The sequence below is a fragment of the Perna viridis genome, chromosome 2 (assembly GCF_037379345.1).
Source record: "Perna viridis isolate PV_CMFRI_1.1 ecotype Kerala chromosome 2, ASM3737934v1, whole genome shotgun sequence".
In the NCBI taxonomy this organism is placed as follows: domain Eukaryota; kingdom Metazoa; phylum Mollusca; class Bivalvia; order Mytilida; family Mytilidae; genus Perna; species Perna viridis.
In genome coordinates this window covers 23,027,417-23,048,250 of record NC_142446.1, presented here as the reverse complement: position 1 = coordinate 23,048,250, position 20,834 = coordinate 23,027,417, and the positions used below count along the sequence as shown (strand labels likewise).

The 20,834-nt window shown below is 31.4% G+C and overlaps 2 protein-coding genes across 9 annotated transcripts in view; one reads left to right on the top strand and one right to left on the bottom strand.

Annotated features, from left to right (window-relative positions):
* LOC148624118 (uncharacterized) overlaps positions 1–2,827 on the top strand; it is a 41,855-nt gene extending 39,028 nt beyond the window's left edge. For all 8 annotated transcript variants that reach the window (XM_088566638.1, XM_088566639.1, XM_088566633.1 and 5 more), the window contains one exon: positions 1,523–2,827. In XM_088566638.1, coding sequence (XP_088422764.1) covers positions 1,523–1,576 — 54 coding nt within the window. In that variant the 3' untranslated portion in view covers positions 1,577–2,827. The remainder of the gene's footprint in view (positions 1–1,522) is intronic.
* A 2,388-nt stretch (positions 2,828–5,215) lies between these two features.
* On the bottom strand, positions 5,216–20,829 carry LOC148624117 (uncharacterized). Its single transcript, XM_088566641.1, has 4 exons — positions 20,593–20,829; positions 12,678–13,704; positions 11,369–12,305; positions 5,216–10,507 (listed from the first exon to the last, which is right to left on the bottom strand). The coding sequence occupies exons 2-4, from the start codon at positions 13,661–13,663 to the stop codon at positions 10,220–10,222; spliced, it is 2,211 nt and encodes a 736-aa protein (XP_088422767.1). The 5' UTR covers positions 13,664–13,704; positions 20,593–20,829; the 3' UTR covers positions 5,216–10,219.
* Between the last annotated feature and the right edge of the window lie 5 nt (positions 20,830–20,834).

Below are 20,834 nucleotides of genomic sequence, written 5' to 3'. Positions count from 1 at the left end.
TTTAACCAAATCCTTTTATTGCTGAAATTATCCTTATTATAAGGCCTACAAAATTGTATTATCCTTATTATAAGGCCTACAAAATTGTTTAGGGATCAAAGTTGTCAGACAACTCCATGTAAGAGTTATTGCCCTTGAAAGATGTAACATGATGTTTTTTTTTCTTCTTTCAGTTTTCAGCCAATATTTTGAAAACTATGATAGATAGAATGAAACTTTCTATTGCTGAAATGATCCTTATGATAAGGCCTACAAAAGTGTGCAGGTTTCAAAGTTTTTGGACAATTCCTTGTTAGAGTTATTGTCCTTGAAATGCAAAAATTATGATTATAGCAGTTTTCTGCCAATATATTGAAAACTATATCAGTTAGAATGAAACTTTCAATGGATGAAATGATTCCTATAATAAGTCCTACAAAAGTCTGTTTTGAGTCAAAATTGTCAGACAGCTCCTTGTTAGAGTAATTGCCCTGGAAAGACCGAAAGGAATAGGTTCGTTAAGGCCCTATTTTGGCCCCAGTTTTCATCATTTATGAAAGATTCGTTTGGCCTATTCTAGTTAGTTTATTTGAAAAGATAATGTTTGTAGTAAATACATCTCAGCCGATTTTGGCGGTATTATGAATGTTTTTGACCTAATAGCGGTCAAAATTAACACATTATAAGTGAAATCTTCAATTTTGTTGCATTTTGCACATATATTCGATAGTTTTTGCCTAAAACGGAATTGGCTGCATCCGTGTTTATCCAAAATATTAACATATGTGTTGTGTCTCACAATACTACACCATGTGTATAAAGATCAAGAATGAATATGCATATAGCCACATTTGTTTTTCACAAAAACCCTCAAAAATATGCTGAAGTATTAAGATTTATGGATTTTTCATCATTTAGACAATTTTGTTTGTGCTATTATGACGAGACGGGTTTCTGTTTTGGCCTAAATCTTATTGAACTAGCTGGTGTAAACACTTGTGTACAAAAATGATAAAATCTTTATCTGAACAATTTCAAATTTTGAGTCCAAATTTGGCCATAACCGAACCTTCTTTAACCAGGTGAGTGATTCAGGCTCTTGGGAGCCTCTTGTTACATTTTGCATTGACTTGGTACTGCAGATTTGATCAGTCTCGTCTGTTTTTTGTTATACATTCAACAAGTAAAAAAATTGTCAGCTTAGGTGTCATGAAGAGATTAATTTATTGAATGTGTTATTATGATGTATTGTAACCAATCCATGTCTTCACCATTCTAAAACAAATGTATCAGGTTAATTGAATGCATTAATAACAAGTTTTACAAAAAAAAAAAAAAAAACATTTATGGTTCACTGTGACTAATTGATCCACAAGATCTTTCATAGACCAGAACTTAAAAACTTACAGTAAATATATATTGCAAACCAACTTTCATTAAAACCTAGCTGATAATACCATTATGTTCATACAAAATTATATTTATTGCCTGAATATATTTCAGTATTTATACTTCTCACACAAAACTATGATTTTTTTTTCAGAAGTTACAAGAAAACATGAAAAAGAAACAAATGCAGAAGAAGCAGGAGTCATGACATACTGAGATAGATTAGAATCTTCTTACTACTAATACATCCTGAAACTTTATAATCACATAGGGTATTGATGTTCATATTAATTAGTATGTAAAAGAAGCTAGAATTATTTTTATATGAAATAATGATTTAATTTTGTGTAATATGTATAAATAGTATGATATTATTTAATTTTTAAGGAATGATTATTTTTTACACCAAATTATATTTAGTGTTAAAATTCCAAACTGCCTTTTATTTCAGTTGAAAATTTTAACAAATTAGTCATTATTTATATATGAATTATTTTCACCCAAAAAAGGAACAAAACTCATGAATTTGTCAAATAAATTGGCATTAAATAAAAGTACTTGCAGTTTTAGTGGGTATATTACCTATGGAAATGTACTTATAATATATGAAAAAGCAGGATTAAATCAATTCATTTTTTATAAAGAGCAGTAAAAATCTTTCCGCTGTCAAATGTTCTCTCATACTTAATATTTTTAACAAAATGTTTCAATCGGTTTTTATCATTAATATTATATTTATTATCAACAAAACACACTTTTATATATGATTATTACAAAAATGTAAGCTGTCCCGTACATCACTGCCTTTAAATTCCTACTTCTGTGTGTAATTAGCTAGTTGTATTTTATTAATTTTATGTGTCTCTATGATAATGGTAAGTGTATAGAAATATTTCTTGGTTTTGTGTGCCTTATAAAAACAAGTGCTTATGGCACTGTATTTTATTTGATTTGGATTTTACCGTAAATCATTCTAATTAATGTGAAGGAGTGTAAATATATTATCACTTTGCACATTTAATTTGAGGAAAAGTGAAAGCATCACATGTACTAGATAGGTAATCTGTAAAATAGAAGTAGTGCTGAGAATCTTATATTGCATTATCAGTGATATTGTTTACCTTAAAATGCCTACAAAATAAAACTGTTTCCCCTTACAGAAGATTCCCAGTTTGTCCTAAAAAATGCCTAAATTATAATCCCAAATAAAACAAATCATTTTCCAAATGGTATTCAAAGTGCTCTATATACATGTAGTGTTTCTATTATTACGCTGATTCATTGTAAGTGACTTATTGTTTTACTTTTTATCCTCATAAAATTTATAATTGTGCATAGAAGCTGGGTAGTTTTTTTTGGACGTAGCCAACTATATCACTGATAATTGTGCCAGGTGGGTGTGCCTTTCTGTGATATTACAGTTATTTTTTGTAAGTGAAATTAAACATTGTAATGATGATTTGATTGTTTTTATTCCCCTGTGTGGAAGGATTGAATGTCTTTCTGATCCATATTGTTAAGGAACCATTGATATGGCCTTGTCTGTAAACCAAAGCAGTACATGTTATCAGGATTTCCCAGTCTTGTCGGTACCTGTGAAATGTTTGTAGACACATTTTACACAGCAGGTGTATGATAACAACTAGAAGAGGGTTGAACTGGTAATCAGGTACTGACACATGTCTTAAAGTAAAAGAAAAGACAGAGCTGTGTTTGCAATAATGCAATACACAAATGGTTTTCAAACTTGACTGGTACTGTTAAAGTATTATTATTCATATGGTACCAATTTTCGTGGATTTCATTGGGTTTGGTAAACCACAAAATTTGTTTCTGACGAAAAAAAACTATTCCATTTGTTTGTATGACGTGAGTTGTCAAATCCACGATTTCAAGAATCCACTGATCATTTTCCCCTATAACACGAAAATTTGGTACCCACTAATAAAAGTACTTTAACAAGTATTCTATGGTTGTTAGAATTTTGTAAAAGGTTGTTGAAAATAATATTATCTGGAAACCCCAAATGTGATAGGCTGGTGAACTGACACGAGGACTCTAGTCAGGCAGGAATATAAAGTCAATATATTCCTGTATAGTGGATTAAAATGATAGACCACTGTTGATAACAGAGTTTTAGTTCCATACACCAAATATACAAATGTATTATAAATACTAAACAACACTATTGACTAAGTTGTTTTTAATTATATTCTGATGTTAATTAATTGTAAACTGTTCTGCAGGGTTGCTGATGAAAGAAAACATTTTCATAACACCATAACAATTTTATTTAACTTTCACAAGATAATCATATTATACAATAACAATAAAGGAGATCTTATCCAAGGCAGTCATCTAAAAAGATTACATAAATTCAAAATCAGTCGTTTAAAATTCAATATAAATCAGGTACTATTTTCAAACTTCTACTAGTATAAGACACAACCTAAGTTAAAGCTAAGTGACTAGCATTCAGAAAATGAAAGTTGACTTCAGTTCATCAAAAGTTAAGCATCACTACAATGTTATTGGTAAAATAATAATGTGTTTGCAGAAATACTTTAATACAGGTAATTATATGGTCTAAATCTGAGCAAACAGAGTGGTTAAGGATTTCCCTTGGACAAAACCACAGAAAGCATGTGGGAGACCTGATTTTACAAGAGACATATGCAGTTAACTTTCTATTGATGCCAGATTTTATAAAGTTGGCTTCAGGTAGATCATACCTACTATTTATAGTGGATAGATTTTCCCAGTTTTTTTTTCTGAAAGATGACCTTGAATGAACATACTTCAGAATTTTAATGTAAAAATCAGAGGTCACCAAACTTGATTTAGAGATAATTACACCATTTTATATGGATTCTGTAGGGATTTTTCACTATTTCCCTTGCTTTTTAAAAATGGTAGGATTTCTTATGAATTTATATGAAGAACACAGACATTCTTTCATTTTTCAAATAGAAAATCTGAGGTCACCAAACACTTTTTCTTGTAATATTAAAAAATATAAAACTCCCAATACATTTCTATAGAACATTTCCCAAATTATCTCCCCATTGAGGTCCCACTAACCACTTCCAACGTTTTCATTACTTTACATATTAAAAAAGTAATTTTAAAAGTTTCACTGTGAATTACCAGGACAAATGTCATCTTAAAGTTGCATACCATTGCGAAGCTTGGAAAATAAGGCTTTAAAAATCATTATACTAATGGTACAATGATTGTAGAAATTCATCACAAAATTTACTTGAATAAATAATACTGAAAATCCACATTTTTACCTTTTCTGCTAACTGACAATATGGAGGCAAATTACTCACACATGTAAACAATATTCATACACTTTTGTAGTAAATTACAAATATGATATTAAAGTACACATTCTCAGCTTTATTTTTACTACTTTTGATCTGAATACACACAAATTATGCACTTACAATGTGTAGATCTAGGTTCAGTTTGTTTTTGGTACTACATAAGGGGATGGTCATTTGACCTGGAAGTCGTTAGTGAAACCTGAAAGAATTTTCCTGCCAATTATCTCCCTTTTAAAAGAGCTTTGTACAGTTCATATTAGTAATTTATCCATACAAAGTTTTATGTAAAAAAATTCTTTTAAAATATTTTGAACATATTTTTACACCTAAACACTAGCAGTTAATTAAAAATATATATGTCCATATGATTTTGTAAGACGACAGAAAAGTGTGCTAAATATTGATGCATTCTGAGTTCTGATTATTTGTCAAAGGTAATACTGTCAACAAATTTTATTGTCATTGGTAATGGTCCCTCCAGACAGTTTACATTGAAGGTTACTATTGGAAACTGTTGGTATATTGTATTGGTACTGAAGTTTCTTTTAACATTTATAAATATTTTCATTGAGGTTAGTTGGAATAAATTGCATTGTACTTTAGTTCATAGCTCAGAAATGTATAAAATTCTCAAGTTAAATTGCTGTTCACTTTTGTTGTTTACTTTTGATTTTTTTTTTAATTATTTTTAGAGGGAGAATTAAGTGTTAAACGGGTCATTTGAAAAAAAGAGTGGTGCTTAACTTTTAGTTGTCTGTGTAAATGGACAGGCCAACTTACACAAATTCATGTCATTCTGTGTAAATGGGCAGGCCAACTGACACAAATTCATGTTATTCTGTGTAAATGGGCAGGCCAACTTACACAAATTCATGTTATTCCTTGTATATGGGCAGGCCAACTTACATAAATTCATGTTATTCCTTGTATATGGGCAGGCCACCATACACAAATTCATGTTTATAAATAAATAAATACATGTAAATGGTAGCAAATGAATAAAATACCTACATTTTACCTATTTAAGGATGTAGACCTAGGGTAAGGGAAATAACTCTTAAAATCAGTGATATGTTTGTATCATATTCAATTTCACCAAAGCTTTTCAAGCTTTTCTTTGAAACACAATGAAATCAATCTGAGTTACTTTGATGCTTACATAAGATTGATGTCAAATGTGGAATACAATCGTTCCAATGATTTGTAAGAGTTGTGTCCCTTATCCTAGGTCTACCTCCATTTTTAAAATCTGAGCTTATAAAATAGGCATATTCGCGAAAGTGGAAAACAAATTGTAAAAAGAGCATAATTGCATATGTTGTTGAAACCATCAATGAAAAAGGCAAGTTCTAACCTCAAAAGCTTAATAACTCTATAAAATAACTAACTAAAACCAATAAAAACAGATCATAGACTTGGTCTCAATATTCTTTAACAATATAAAATGACATGCAGAAGTCAATTGAATGTAAAATGTTTTTTAAAATGAAGAGAAACAAGATGTGTTGGAGTGACACAAACGCCCAAAGTTTAAATGTCACAAAGTAAACAACAGGGGGATTTATTAAAAGATCCCTCCTATGAACTATAATGTGTTTGGTACAGCAATTATTTCTGACATACCCTAAATAAGATTACAGAAAAAATAATTAGAAAAAATTATACCCTTTCCTGTTAAATGTAATTTAAAAGCCACAAGTTCATCAAGAATTATTAAAATATCAATTTAATCTCATACAAGTATCACTAATTAAAAAAAAAGAATTCAAGTTTAAAACATGATGGATTCTGTCTATACAATACAAAATGTCAAAACATACAAATATGATAAATACCTGTCAAATATACCATATTTCATTTTTTGCAGGTGCGTAGCTGCCGTTAGGCAAAAAGCTTTTGTCTGCACTTAATTTTGCCAATTTTTTTTTTTTTTTTTTTTTTTGAGATAAAATATATCCAGGAGAGGCATAAATGATGCTCTAAAACGCTATCTCTGCGGAGCTTCGGGGGCTTTGCCCCCCTGGACCTGCTGGGGCCTTCAGCGGGCCCCCAGACCCCCTACCGTAATTTTGCCTACACTTCAATTTGGCCTCAGCTACGCGCCATATTAGACTGGTTAGTCTACCCAATCAATACGTCATATTGAACTAGTTAGTCAATATAGGTACATTGTATAACTGCAAGGTTTCCAGAACTGGTTTCAGCTTGGTCCAACATGGCTTCCAATGGACCAATTACTCAGACAATATTAAAAACCTTTCATAATAGTACCTTAATATAACCATATACCAAAAATAAGCTCATCTAAAAACAACAGAACAAGTCCATGTTTATAATTTTATATAAAAAAAATATCAGTACAGTGGACTAAACCTCAAACTGTAACCCATCAATAATACCAGTACATTGAAATATAAAAAATTTATTAACATCCACAAACTTATAAAAAGGAGCAGAAAGGAAATAAAATTGACTAATAGGCCCACAACCTTGTCAAAAATAAGTGATGTTTTAAAAAAAGTCTGGAAAATATTTTGCTATGCAATGATGGAAGAGTAAGCAATGGTAAAACTAGACATCCCAGCTTCTTCGAAGCAAAGGCATAAAATGAAATATCACATATAAAGACAAGGATTTCTACATAAGTGGATTAATACTGAACATGAAATAACAAGCAGTATGTGATTATTATAACAACACTGTAGTCAAGACTCCCAAAAATGGAATTTTGACCCTGCTTTAAAATCTGTAGAATTTACTTTAAGCCTTGATATACAGAAAGAAAATCAATATTAGACCACACAGTGTGAAGGGCACATAAATTCATTAAAGCTGTTGAGATAAAACTTCTACAACCTTAATAGCTGATGTAAAATATTCTCTATGATTTGGCTGTTTAATCCACTTCTTGGACTACTAGACATTTTGCAATATCAAAAAAACCGACAATACCATATGAACAAGTGACATAAAAAATTCCCCTTATCTGATGGGTTGTTAAAATTTCAGTCATGGCAGGTGCTGATAATCAAGCAGCCAAATACTTCAAAGGAATCATAGAAAAAAATGTTTACAACTTGTGAAATTAGAATATTACAAAATATCAACTCACTTTATTATACACTCCACTATCAAAAGGGGATATATAGTGATAGGGGTGTTTATCCATCCTTCCTTCTGTTACACAGAGGATACCAATCTCTTAACCAAAACTCCTCCTACGCCACTGATTAGAGTTGAATGAAACTCACAAAATCTTTATTACATGTTCCCATCATGCACCTCCTCTTTTAGATTTGAATCTGAATCAATTTGGGAGGTTCACATATGTTTATAACAAAATATTGACTTGGTCATTTATGAATATGGTGATATGGAGAGACCCATCTTATATCCTCCTACACCACAAAAATTTACTAAAACTTTCAAAGAATCTTTATTATATGTTCCAATTGTGCACCTTCTATTTTAGATTTTCTAAATCAATATGGAGGTCAAAAGGTGCATTTATTAATGGGGGAATGGGGGGTTTCAAGTTAATGAGTATTGCTCACAGTTTTTCTAGTTTTTATTCAACATAATAACAGACTTATCGTGAAGTTGAAGTTAAGTAACTTTAGTTGATATTTTGCAATGTTCAATTTTCACTTATTAAGAAAAATATAAACCTTCACACATGCCAAATACACATAGGTTACTTTAAATGTAGTGAATGAGCATTTGTAATGATTAATAACTAACTAATCCTGTTATCTTCATTTTTTAGTATATTTCAATAAAATAATCACTAAGTAAAGAGGTGTAAACAGATTCCAATTATCATGAGATGGACACAAATATACATTCTATGTATACTTCAAATATGTACCAGTAATAAATTGTGGAAAACAAAAATATACAAATCATTCTATTTTAAGAAAATATGGTACTGAAACATTTGTTTCCAAAGAAAATATATCTGAATACATCATTTAATAGTAAAAAAAACTCAATATGGAATACATTGCCAATTATAATAACATATTTGGTAGTAAAATTGATGTTTTTACTCCTTTAACACATATCCTATTGAAATTTTGCATATGTAATAAAATCATTGATTTCTGTATGTTATCTGCCATCCAGGGCAATAACATTTTAGGAGGGCAGATAACATGTTATCAGCCCTCTTGTGAGATTCACTGACACCAATTCAACCTGACTGTTCAAAACTTCATGACAGGTTATACTTCTGTTTAAAGATGTTGTCACAGTCATTTTGTTTCAACAATGTCATATGAAATTGCTGATTATGTTATTAGTATCACAGTAGAAGCACAAGATAGAAAATATAAGGCAGTAAAAACAACTGGAAAAAGATTATATAAACAAATAGTTGATACCATCCTGCTGGTCAATATCAAGATCTCGGGCAGACAACAAGGGCAATATTAAAAAGGCAATATATTTACCTATCATTACCTTGTTTTTAGATTCTCCTTTTTCTCATTTTTTGAATTGCAATGCTACAAGCCGCAACTAAACATGTGTAAAGAAGTGATAAAATGTTTATGACTAGGTGAAGTTAAAATAGGTACACATGTAGTTGATGTTGAGTTCCAGCCTCTTAAAAAACCTACCAATAAACAAAATAACCCATGATTTTCAGCAAAATTCTCAAAAATTTAATTGTTAAACAAGAGGCTCCCAGGAGCCTGAATTGCTCACCTTGTTGTTTTGTCTTTCAATGGCAATAAATTTAACACAAAGTTGTCTAATAATTTTGACGCAAGAAGACTTTGGTAGGACTTATCATAAGGATCATTACATGGCTAAATAGATAAAACTGAACATTTGACCACAGATAGATCTCATCATTCTGAACACTTCTAACCTATGTCAGAATTTGAATCAGAATAGTTTTGGAGATATATATTCAAAAATCTAGTCTGACCCCTATGTTCTATTTTAGTAGCGGCGGCCATTTTTTTTTGGATCAAAAATCTAAATATAGCTTGTGTGCAAGATACCCCAAGGACATTCATACCAAGTTCGGTTCAAATTGGTCAAGTAGTGTCGGAGGAGAAAATATTTGAAAGAAATAACATTAAAAATAGCCAAAAAAATCGAAAAAGGGCAATATCTCCTAAATGGCTTAACAGATTAAAATGAAAATTTGACCACAGATAGATCACATCATATGTTAAAAACTTTTAACTCATCAAAATTTGGCTAAACCTAACGATCTTGGAGTTATATGCAAAAAACTACAGTCTGACCTCCATGTTCTATTTTTAGTAACAGTTGCCATGTTTTTTGACGGATCAAAAACCTAAATACAAATTATGTGCAAGATAACCTAAGAAACATCTGTGCAAAGTTTTATATATTTCCTCTCAGCAATTTCAGAGGAGAAGATTTTTGAAAAATTGTTAACAGAGGACAACGCCGCCGCCGGACATCGGACGCCAAATGATAGCAATAGCTCACATGGCCTTCGGCCAGGTGAGCTAAAAACTAATATAAACTTCATAAATTTACTGCTAGCCACCATTTTTCTGAATAAAATGATGACATAAACAGAATTTCCTAAGATCAGGATATTGTTTCAAAATACATGCTGACTGATCACCATACCTATCAATACGACTTATTTCTGGGTTTAGTTTTACACTACTATCTTTAAAGTTTACAACTACAGTAGCCTCAAACAAAGCCCCATGAGGTCTTGTCTCAACTGTGACTTCAAAATGGGCTATGTCCAACAATGCCTCTTTACTGAAATTAGCATATCTATAATCTTTGTCTTTTTCTTTCAAAAATCTTAGCACCTGAAATAAGAAAGAAATAGCATTGAAAATTTTAAATACTCCAAGCCAGGAAATGATGCATATGAAAATTTTCAAACGGGAAAAATTGACAAAATCGAAGTACTCATGTTCTGAGTCAATAAATTTACATTGAATGTTCCATTTCTGCAGTTGTTTGGGTAAAAAAAAAATCAAATAACTTATTTTAATGCTTGCTTTATTATGGAATCAACACTTGAAATTAATTTTGTGAACCAAAGTAATGATGATAGAATGAATAAAAAGAACAATAATGAAAAGGGGGAGGGGGAAAGAGAGTGTGTTAATATGCTTGGTAAGATTTTTTTAACCATTAATGCATTCAAATTTCAATGTGGTTGCACTTTGAATTGAACATGGAGTCAGTTCAAACACAAATGTTTTGAAAGATAATTTGAACACAATGAGAGAAATGAATTCATGAAATCTATATTTGAGAAAGATTTTTAATTTGTTTCTATTAAAAATTCAAAAGGACGACGAATAAACATTTTGGGTTTTTTTTGTGTATTTTTTTAAGTGCGTGCAACTTGAACACATCAAAAATTTAAAAGTGTCTATTTCCAATATTAAATATAGCCTCCATCAGTTGTGTATATTCTTACCATTACATTAGGTGTCTTATCTACCCTACCTGATTTACCCACATTTTTTGGATGGGTCAGTGCTGTTTAGTGTAAGCTTTTGGTGTTGACAGATTCTACCTAATTTGTATCTTTGGTGTATCTTCATTTACTTTGAAGAACACAGACAATATAAGAAAACATAAGAATATGAAAACAGTTATTTCGCTGTTACTGTGTATAATGTTGTTTATAGTCTATCCAGTAAATGTTCACGAACCTTTTCATTGGGAATCATGAGATATGCTGATCTAACTTTCACCAATTCAATCTGTCTACACAGTTTCCTGACAGGCAATGTCATTGTGTTTATATGTGACACAAGAGCTTTAGCAGATTGTCTCACATAATTATCATCAATTCTCTGTTCTATTTTTTTAAGGCACGAGCACCAGTGAACATCAATATGTGCATCTTTACAAGTTCTGTCATATGGAATTTCCTGTGATAAACTAATTCTATGAGATGTATTAGTGGAAGAATGAGAAAATCTTGACTTATCCAATAAATCAAGGATGGTTTCATGAATATCAAAAGCAGTCACTAATCGGTCTTTGTTGAGCTTCAAGTTCTTTACCAAGTTAGGATTGTTTTCTATTGTATGTGTAGGATATCTGATGGACATCATTGGCAAGCGTTCTTCAATTTTTCCCTGAACAGAATTTCTGACCTTGCCATAGCGTCCACCATGATCAGCCATTATTATAACAACAGCATTTTCTAATTCCCCAGAATTTTTGAACCACTTAAGAAATGTTAAAAAGTCTGAATCTAGATACTGACCTGGATCATTTATCCAATGTGTCAATTCACACATAAATAGAAAGGCAAATTTTGGCATGGTTTTGTATTTAATGAAATAATCTTTTATATACCCCAATAGAAACTGATGATGTGGTGTATGACCAGTACAGTATCTAGGGCTTATTTCATGTATTGTTGACTTCCAAAGAGCTTGCCAAAATGGTCTCATGTAATGATCAGTGGGTTGATGCTGAAAGCCGTTTAATCTAAGATTAAAAGTGTTAATTGAGGGTTCATCTTCAGCATATAAGGTTGCATAACCATGGTCTTTAAAGTCTTTCCATAACATAGGATATTGATCAACATATCCAGAATCATCAACCTGTTTTCTGACTTCAGGAAGTTCCATCTCGGTATGACCTATATAAGATCAAGAAAATATCAAATTAATTATTTTCAACGACATTTGACGCAAATAACTATTTTTCATTAATACTATATTGTAAAATTCAACTAAAATTGAAAACTGAAAAATCAAAAGCAGTTTTTTTTTGTAATAGGCTGCAAAGTGTCGAAGATAATTTATTGATATATAAAACTACTTTCAAAAACAAATAAACACAAATCATTATGTTACAAAATCTGATGTCAATATCACTGTTTTAGTAAAGTATTTCTTCAAACAAAATTCCTACAAGGGTAGAAGAAAGTTAACGCAAAATACACCTAAGAAAACCTGTTTTTTGGTAAATAAATTTTAGATGGTAGAAGAATGACAATGCAATAAGATATCTGTCAAAAGTGGTATAAGATTAGCTGTTGTTCCATCTCCTACAATATTGTATCCATTCAGTATAGTGAAGTCTAGTTCATCACGAATATAACTGTAGGTTTTAGGCAATATTCTTTGGAATGATAGATGGGATAAAGAATCTAGTCCAATAACTAGAACATTCAAACCTGTACTTTTGTCATCAGCTATGATACTTTTACGTTTTAAAACTTCAGGTTTTGGGTGAACTTGAACTAAGAATTGGTCAAAGTCAAAGTTTTCTACAGTGTCTCCATACATATCACTCTGTGCATAGCGGTAATAATCCATATCTTGGTCAATCATGTCTGATTGATTTTGCCTGATTGTTAAATTTTTTACATCAGATACATAATCACGTTTCCTATGTTCTTCTTTCTCCTCTTCAGGATCAAGTATATTACACTTTACTTGCACAAAGTCATGTTGAATAATTATATCAAATGGTGGTTTAGTTTTTATAACTGGTTCTGTGTATGTAAAATAATCGTCCCCAACCCTTTCTACTGCCAAATAATCACATTTTTTAACTTCCTTTCTTGTCTTATCTTCTTGATTTTTCAGGACACTTTCATTCATTTTCACAATGCCATTATCAAGATAAAACAAATCTGTACCAGAGCTGCATACCAAGGGATCAAGTTTTTCAAATTTATCTTTGTTAGCATCATTATACAGAGAAAGGTGAGGAAACCGACAAGTTGTACTTACATCCTTTTTACCCTGACCTTGTAAGTCTTTAAGATTCACTCTTTTATCAGTTACTGGAATTTCAATAATCTTTGGTAATATAGCTTTCCAGATTATTTTTGAAGTTGTATCAAGACTATTAAAGTGATTCAAAACTACCAGGGTTGAGATAAAGAAAAATCCAATCGTCAAATTAAACAAATATTTCCGTCTCCTCCTTATCTTCATTTCTTCTTTATACAGGTCATGTATAGTTTGACTGTCTATCATCTTCCATACTACATGCTTCTGGTTCCAACCGTTCTAATCTTCTGCAATAAAAACTTAAAATACAAACAAAAACCTTTATAATAGACAGTATAAAAATAGGAGTTGTGGTATGATTGTCATTGAGACAGCCATCCACCAAAAGCCAAGTAACAAACATTTAAACTGCTACAGGTTCATGACCACAGTCTTTTGATGTGCAAAACTCTTGCTTTAAGGTATGGGTTTTGCCCAACATTGAAGACTGTATGGTAACCTGTAGAAGTTTAATTGTTTGTAAAATGCAACAAAACAAATGAAGTGAAACTATTTCTAAAAGATGAAAATCAACCTAATTAATAGAAAAAAATAAAACAAATAACAATGAACATAAACAAGAGGCTTTCAAAGAGCCTGAATTGCTCACCTGACAAACCGTACCCTATTATCTAAGTAAGTAAAGGTATCATGCTTTATTACCATGTTTGACAAAAAATTGCTGAAAAAGAGCATAAAGTGATGAATGCTTAAAGTTCAAAAGAGTACCTAAAGCACTGTAAAAAATTTGGGCTGGGGTCCCCAAATGCCCTACTATTCCACCAGGTCTGAGGGGCATCAGCCCAGTATACATTTGCTGAAAAAAAAACATAAAATGAAGTTAAACCATGGCTATTCAAAATTTTCCTTTGTACCTAAAGCACTGTAAAATATTGGAATTGCCTTCAAAGTGTTTTTAGAACCACTGGAAAAAATTTTGGCTGGGGTCCCCAAATGCCCTGTTATTCCACCAGGTATGAGGGGGGATTAGGCCAGTATACATTTGCTGAAAAAAAGAACATAAAATGAAATTAAACCATGGCTATCCAACATTTTCATCGTCACCTTTCATATCAGGAGGTCTTATTTACTATACCAAACAATTATTGTTGAAATCAAAGCAAATATAAAAGAACGCGAAAATGGTCACCCAGAACAATCTTTCGTCATCACCATTCAACTTAAAAGACTTAGTTCCCATAATAGGGAATCTGAGCAGCAGCCGAAAATGGTCGTAAAATGGCCAACTAAAACATAACTTCAATACTGCCTGTCAACTCAAAATATCATGTTTATCTTATGGGTAGCTATCATTTTCATATTCTTCTTCAGTTGAGGGAAAAAAAGCAAGAAGAAAGCATTTTGACCCCTTTGTTCTATTTTTAGTAACAATGGCCATGTTTTTTGACTGATGAAAAATTTTAAATGATCATTTTGTGGAGGAAACCCTTAAAAAAAATTAAGCGAACCTTTATTAAATTTTGTTGCAATTGGTTTCAGAGAGTTGTACACATTAAAATGACAAAAAATTCTGTTTCAGGGGCCATAAATTATACAACGGGCAACAAATCATTTTGAAAATTTTGGCAAAGGTCTGTTTTCTGATGGTGAACAATATTACACTCCATCAGAATTTTGCTATATTGAATGGTTTTGGAGTTATTTGCCAAAAACTGTATGTTGACCGCTTAGTTCTGTTTTTAGTAACAGCGGCCATGTTTTTTCATCAATCAAAAATCCAAACGGTCATTTGTTTAGGAAACCCCAAAAAACAGTAATACTATCTTTCATTAAATTGTGTACAGTAGAATCTGAGAAGATTTTTTAAAGTAATAACATCAAAAACAGCAAAAAAACTTCCAAAAAGGGCAATAACTCAAATATGGGTCAACAGATCTTCACCAAAACTACATCACAGATAGATCTCATCATGGGGAACACTTTTACTCCTGTCAGAATTTGGTTAAACCTAATGGTTTTGGAGATATATGCAAAAAACTGCTGTCTAACTCTATGTTCTATTTTCCAAACAACAATTTAGTGCAGGATACTCTAAGGAACAATCATATTAAGTTTCATCCAAATCCATTCAGTAGTTTCAGCGGAGAAGTGAAGAATTGTTAACAATGATGAATAAGGCTAACAACAAAATTACCAAACACTAATCCATTTCATAATCAAGTCAAGCCCAAAATAAATCTGGCAAAATAGATATTACACCACCAGAGCAGCTGGTACTGCAATGGTCCTGACTTGGTACAGGTGCTTCAGACAAAATGGTGGGTTAATTCTAGGTTTTACAGCACACTAAACCTCAATCTTCCATTGTGGAGTGACTATGCCAGTGGTGATTATAAAGCATTTGCATGCTATTATCATAATCGGTAAATCAGTGGTCACATCAACAAAAAACAATCATTACTCATTGTTTTAGAGTATTTTTCAACTAAGGACTCATATCTGAAAAAGAATTTTGTAAGAGACCTTTTACGACGCATTTCCTTATATCCTTGATTCAGGAGTCTGTTATGCTGATATTTAAGGCTTTCAAGGAAATCAGAGTAGTTAGTACTTGCTCTAGCGTAGCGAATCAATTGTGAAATATAAACACCATATGCAGGAGATAAAGGAATACTGCTGCACAGGTAAGGAAAATTTGTGATATTAAAATTAAAGTCGTCTCTTTTATCATAGTTCTCAGTGCTGAGATGACCACTGGTGTAAAATTTGAGATGTAGGTCCAAAAAAGATGTAGAATACGCTGTTTCTGTAGTCTCCTTTATCTTGAGCTCTGGTGGATGTATTGACCGTAACCATTTACCAAAAGAAGGGTTGTTGATGGACAATACATCATCAATATATCTGTATGTAAAGTCAAAGGATTTAGCATCTTTTACATTTTTATTCTTTACAAGATTGTGAAGAAATTCAGTCTCGTATGAATATAAAAACAAATCGGCTAGGAGAGGAGCACAGTTAGTGCCCATTGAAATGCCAACTTGTCGCTGAAAAATAGCAGTATTAGCTCTTCCAAATGTGACAAATATGTTATCAATCAGGAAATCAAGCATATCGCAAACCTGCTTTTCTGTGTAGCACACTTTGCCCTTCTGGGATGTTTAAAAAAAATATGTGGATTTGTAACCAAGAACAACATAATTTTTTGAAACAGCAAAAGATTTACAAATAAGTCCTTTCAAACGAGATTTCAATTTATCATGTGGCAATGTAGTGTAAAGAGTTGAGAAGTCAAAAGTTTGAAGATAACTAATTTCTGAAAAACTGCCTCACGATCGCTGAATACGGACTTGAGTCTTTTATTGACACATTTCTGGAGATTGTCAATATAATTCTGTACAAATGATCAGATGGCATATATCCAATCTGACAAGGACTCGATTTCTGGTTCTTGGAACTTTTCTCTCTTTATCCATGATCTGGCATAATCTTCAACTGCATCCATTATGGTTTTAAAATTAAGTTTCCAATTGAGGCACTGTGATTCTATGAATTTTGGACCATGAGAAACTAGTTACGTAAGAGTTTATTCTCAATGATATTCAAATCACCAGTGATGACATGACCAGAAGGACTGTAATTAAAGAGAGAAGAAGCACAGGTATATGTCAGAGGGGATTTTAAGTATTCCTCTTTGTTTAGATTCTGCAATGTCTTTTCATGGTTGAAAATTTTACTACTTATTGTCTTCGTGTAGTTGTGGTGGAATTTTGGAAACTACCTCATTACGATGAAGAGTATTGCTGATGTTAATAGCATCTATTCCCTTGTTGGAAAATGGAATATGTATGAATTTCTGATTCTCATCATGAAGAAGTTCTGATCTACCAAGTTTAAAATGACGAAAATTTAGGTGATGACGACAACAGACACCAAATAGCAAACACGGCCTATGGCCAAGTGAGCTAAAAAAGGATATGTATTTATGTTCATAGTTATTATTTTTACAAATACTTTCACATGAACATATTCACAGATATCATTTTTGCTGTTTTGAAAAATGAAGTGTTTCACTTCACAAAATATAATGCTTGGAAGAGCATAGCCTGATATGACAACAGAGGTCAAACCCTGAACAGTTGGGCCAAGTATAGACAAACCATTCAAACTTGATACAGTTTTGAATATTGATTACAATTAGAAATTTGACACTGTATTATCATTTGACCATAATTGAAGTGTCCATTTTATGGCCCCTTATTCCTACATGTCCTAAACGGTTCTAGTCAAAACCACCAAAACCAATACCTTCCTTTCGTTGTGTGGCACCTTGTAGTACAATTTCCAAGTGATCCATTCACTTGTACTCAAGATATCACCCAGAAATCAGAAAAAAATAGTTTCTTACTCCTTTGTAGACCCTTATTCTTAGGTTGCCTCAAGTCAAAACCCCCAAAAATCAACTCAAGTCTTCCTTTGTGGCATGGCACATTTCAGTAAAATTTTTACAAGATCTATACAAATTTACTCAAGTTATTATTCCTACATAAGGAAAATGCTTGTTCCGGGCCACTTTTAGACCCTTAGCCCTTGGTCCTCAAAGGTTAAAAGTTTTATCCCATAAAATCGATTCCAGTCTTCCTTTTGTGGTATAGAACCTTGTTACACAATTTCAAGAAGATCCATTCACTTAAAGTCAAGTTATTGTCTAGACATCATGGAAATGCATGTTTCTGGCCTCCCTTTTTGGTCCCTAATTTCTAAAATGTTCGTCTTAACCCTTAAATCAATAAAATTCTTCCTTTAAAATAGTGGTAAAGAATATTATGGAACAATATCACTGACATGAATATGCTTTTACTCCAGGGTTACATAGTTAAATTTTATGCAATGCTTGTTTTTGGCCCCTAATTCTAGAACACTCGAGGCAATAACCCCCAAAATCAATAGTAATCCTCATTTGTAATTTTGATCCTTGTTATAAAGTTTGATTAAGATAAAACATCTGATATTCAAGCCAAATGTCTACAGACAACAATGCCAATGACAGCATAATACCATTCTATGATCACAATTTTTTGTTGTCATATAAAAGGCAAAAATTAGTATACACTGAAAAGTGAATGGGTTTATAGTACTGAAGAAAGGAATAAAAAAACAGCATTAAATTGTGAACTATTATGCAGTTTTTGAATTATTTGTGCTAAATAATTGAGAAACTTTAAGAAATGATTTATTGAACACAAGGAGAAATGGATAGAAACAACTTGTCCAATGAATAGCAGTTTGGGCTCATGGATGACCCTTATAACATCTTCATAATAACTTAAAGTCATGGACCTTTAATTTGCAAACATAATCAAAATTAAGTGAATGAAATCAATTGTAGGCTACTTTGTGGATCACTAAAACATCAAGACAATTAAACCTTTACTCTCCTGAACAAGGCAACTACGATATCCCAATAGTGTGTGATCATCCTACAACAACATGAAAATTAATAGCAAATGTGCAAAGAATAGCAACTAAAATGTTACCAAAAAAGTAAGATATGTCCAATGAAAATTGACTAAGCAAGTAAGGAAACTCAACATGGCTTCCAAATATTTGCCATCAGTATCAAGCTATTTAAACACCATAAAAATAATTACCATTTTTTAAAATTTTATTCTTTAATTTTCTATTATTTCATGAGAGCCTTTTTTATCATATTTTTTTAGGTTTCATTTCAATCTATTATATTTTGGTTTTGATTTACTAGTAGTGCATTTTGTTTTTATTTTATTTGTATAGGTTTTTTATTGTGCAGAGACAATGCAGTCTTTGTATGTGAGGATTATTGTTCTACTGGCAATGTGACATTATACATCATCATAGCAAAACTTGCTTAATTGGTGGTAAGACAGTGTACAGTGAAAAGCTCGATCCCTCTGATAGTGAACCTATTATTAGAAATTAGAAATATATGTACCCTTGGTTTACTGGTATCAGTTCAGGAAAATTGATCCAAATACAATTTATAAGAAGATGAAAGACTCTTTTTAAAGTGCAATGCATGTAATGAGATAAGATGGGTTTTTTTCTTCTTCATAAACTTGCAGCGTCTGACAGAGACAACAGCAAAATTTATGTATTTTTTAACAGTAACTCAGACTTAGTTGTGAACATATTTGCCTTACCCTATTAAAGAATGTTTATCAATGTTCATTATATATGCACATCAGTTGTTGTCTGCATTTGGCCTTAACCATTTATTGTTGATGAGTTTGTGCCATTAAAATATTTAGTATATAGTAGTATTTAGTATCTAATTGTCACAAGTCAGAAAAACATTTTCATGATATTAATATAGCATGTAAAGTCAGACTGTAATTCAACCATTTTAACAATTTAACAGTTTCTAATATATATATATATATCAGACCTTGAAAATGCTTCATAATTGTAATGGGCCTTTGCCATATATTGTGAATGAGTTTGTGTCAATAAAAAGAATTATTTGTTCATTTTGGTGGGGAAAAAATCATCAAAATAATGAATACTAAGAACAAAAAAGTGTTAAATTTGCTTTCATCATTTATTCAAAACTTATTTGAAATAAGAAAGACAATTATGTCTGGTTTATATTTTTTTTTTTTTTTACAAATTTCATGTTTTGTAATGTTTCACTTATCTCAAAGGTTCTACACCTTGAAAGTTACATTTACACATGTTTCTGTACAACTACATTTACTGTATAATTATTTGTATGTACATGTATACTGTTTTGTAGTGTATTATGCACATATGTGTCTTAACCAATTATTAAAATTCAGTTTGAACCAATAAAATATTTATTTATTTTATTTCATTCATTTTTCATTCCATATATGTAGAATTATATAAAACCATCTACTTACCTATTTTAAGTGTAAAAAAAGCCCGAACTTGAAATAGTAGAGAGGTACTGAATTTGCAGCCCACTGCAAATAATTATGCTACCTTTTTTTATTATTATTTTTTTTGTTTGTTTGCTTTTAGGTTGTTTTATTTGTTTTTGTTTTTTTTTATTTATTTTATTTTATTATTTTTTTTTGGGGGGGGGGGTCACCGTAATTTATCGACATTTCATTTAAATGGGACAAGTAATATGCAAATCTTTAAATTTGAAAGACAAGTGTAATTAAAATAAATCTTACGTATTGTTTTTTGTGGAACTTGCCAAATTTCTGTAATGGAAACGCACGTTCAAATAAGATCTAATCTTTTTAGATAAATCATCCGACGGTCGTAATAATTCACTTTCTATGCCGTTCTGCTAAATCGATTTTGGTCCGTATACGAAGTTTTATAAGTACAAACTCTGAAACTTACGACTGTCTTCTGTGTAAACATATTAAATTGGTAAAACCTTCGAAAACTTTCCATTTACCATCTTACT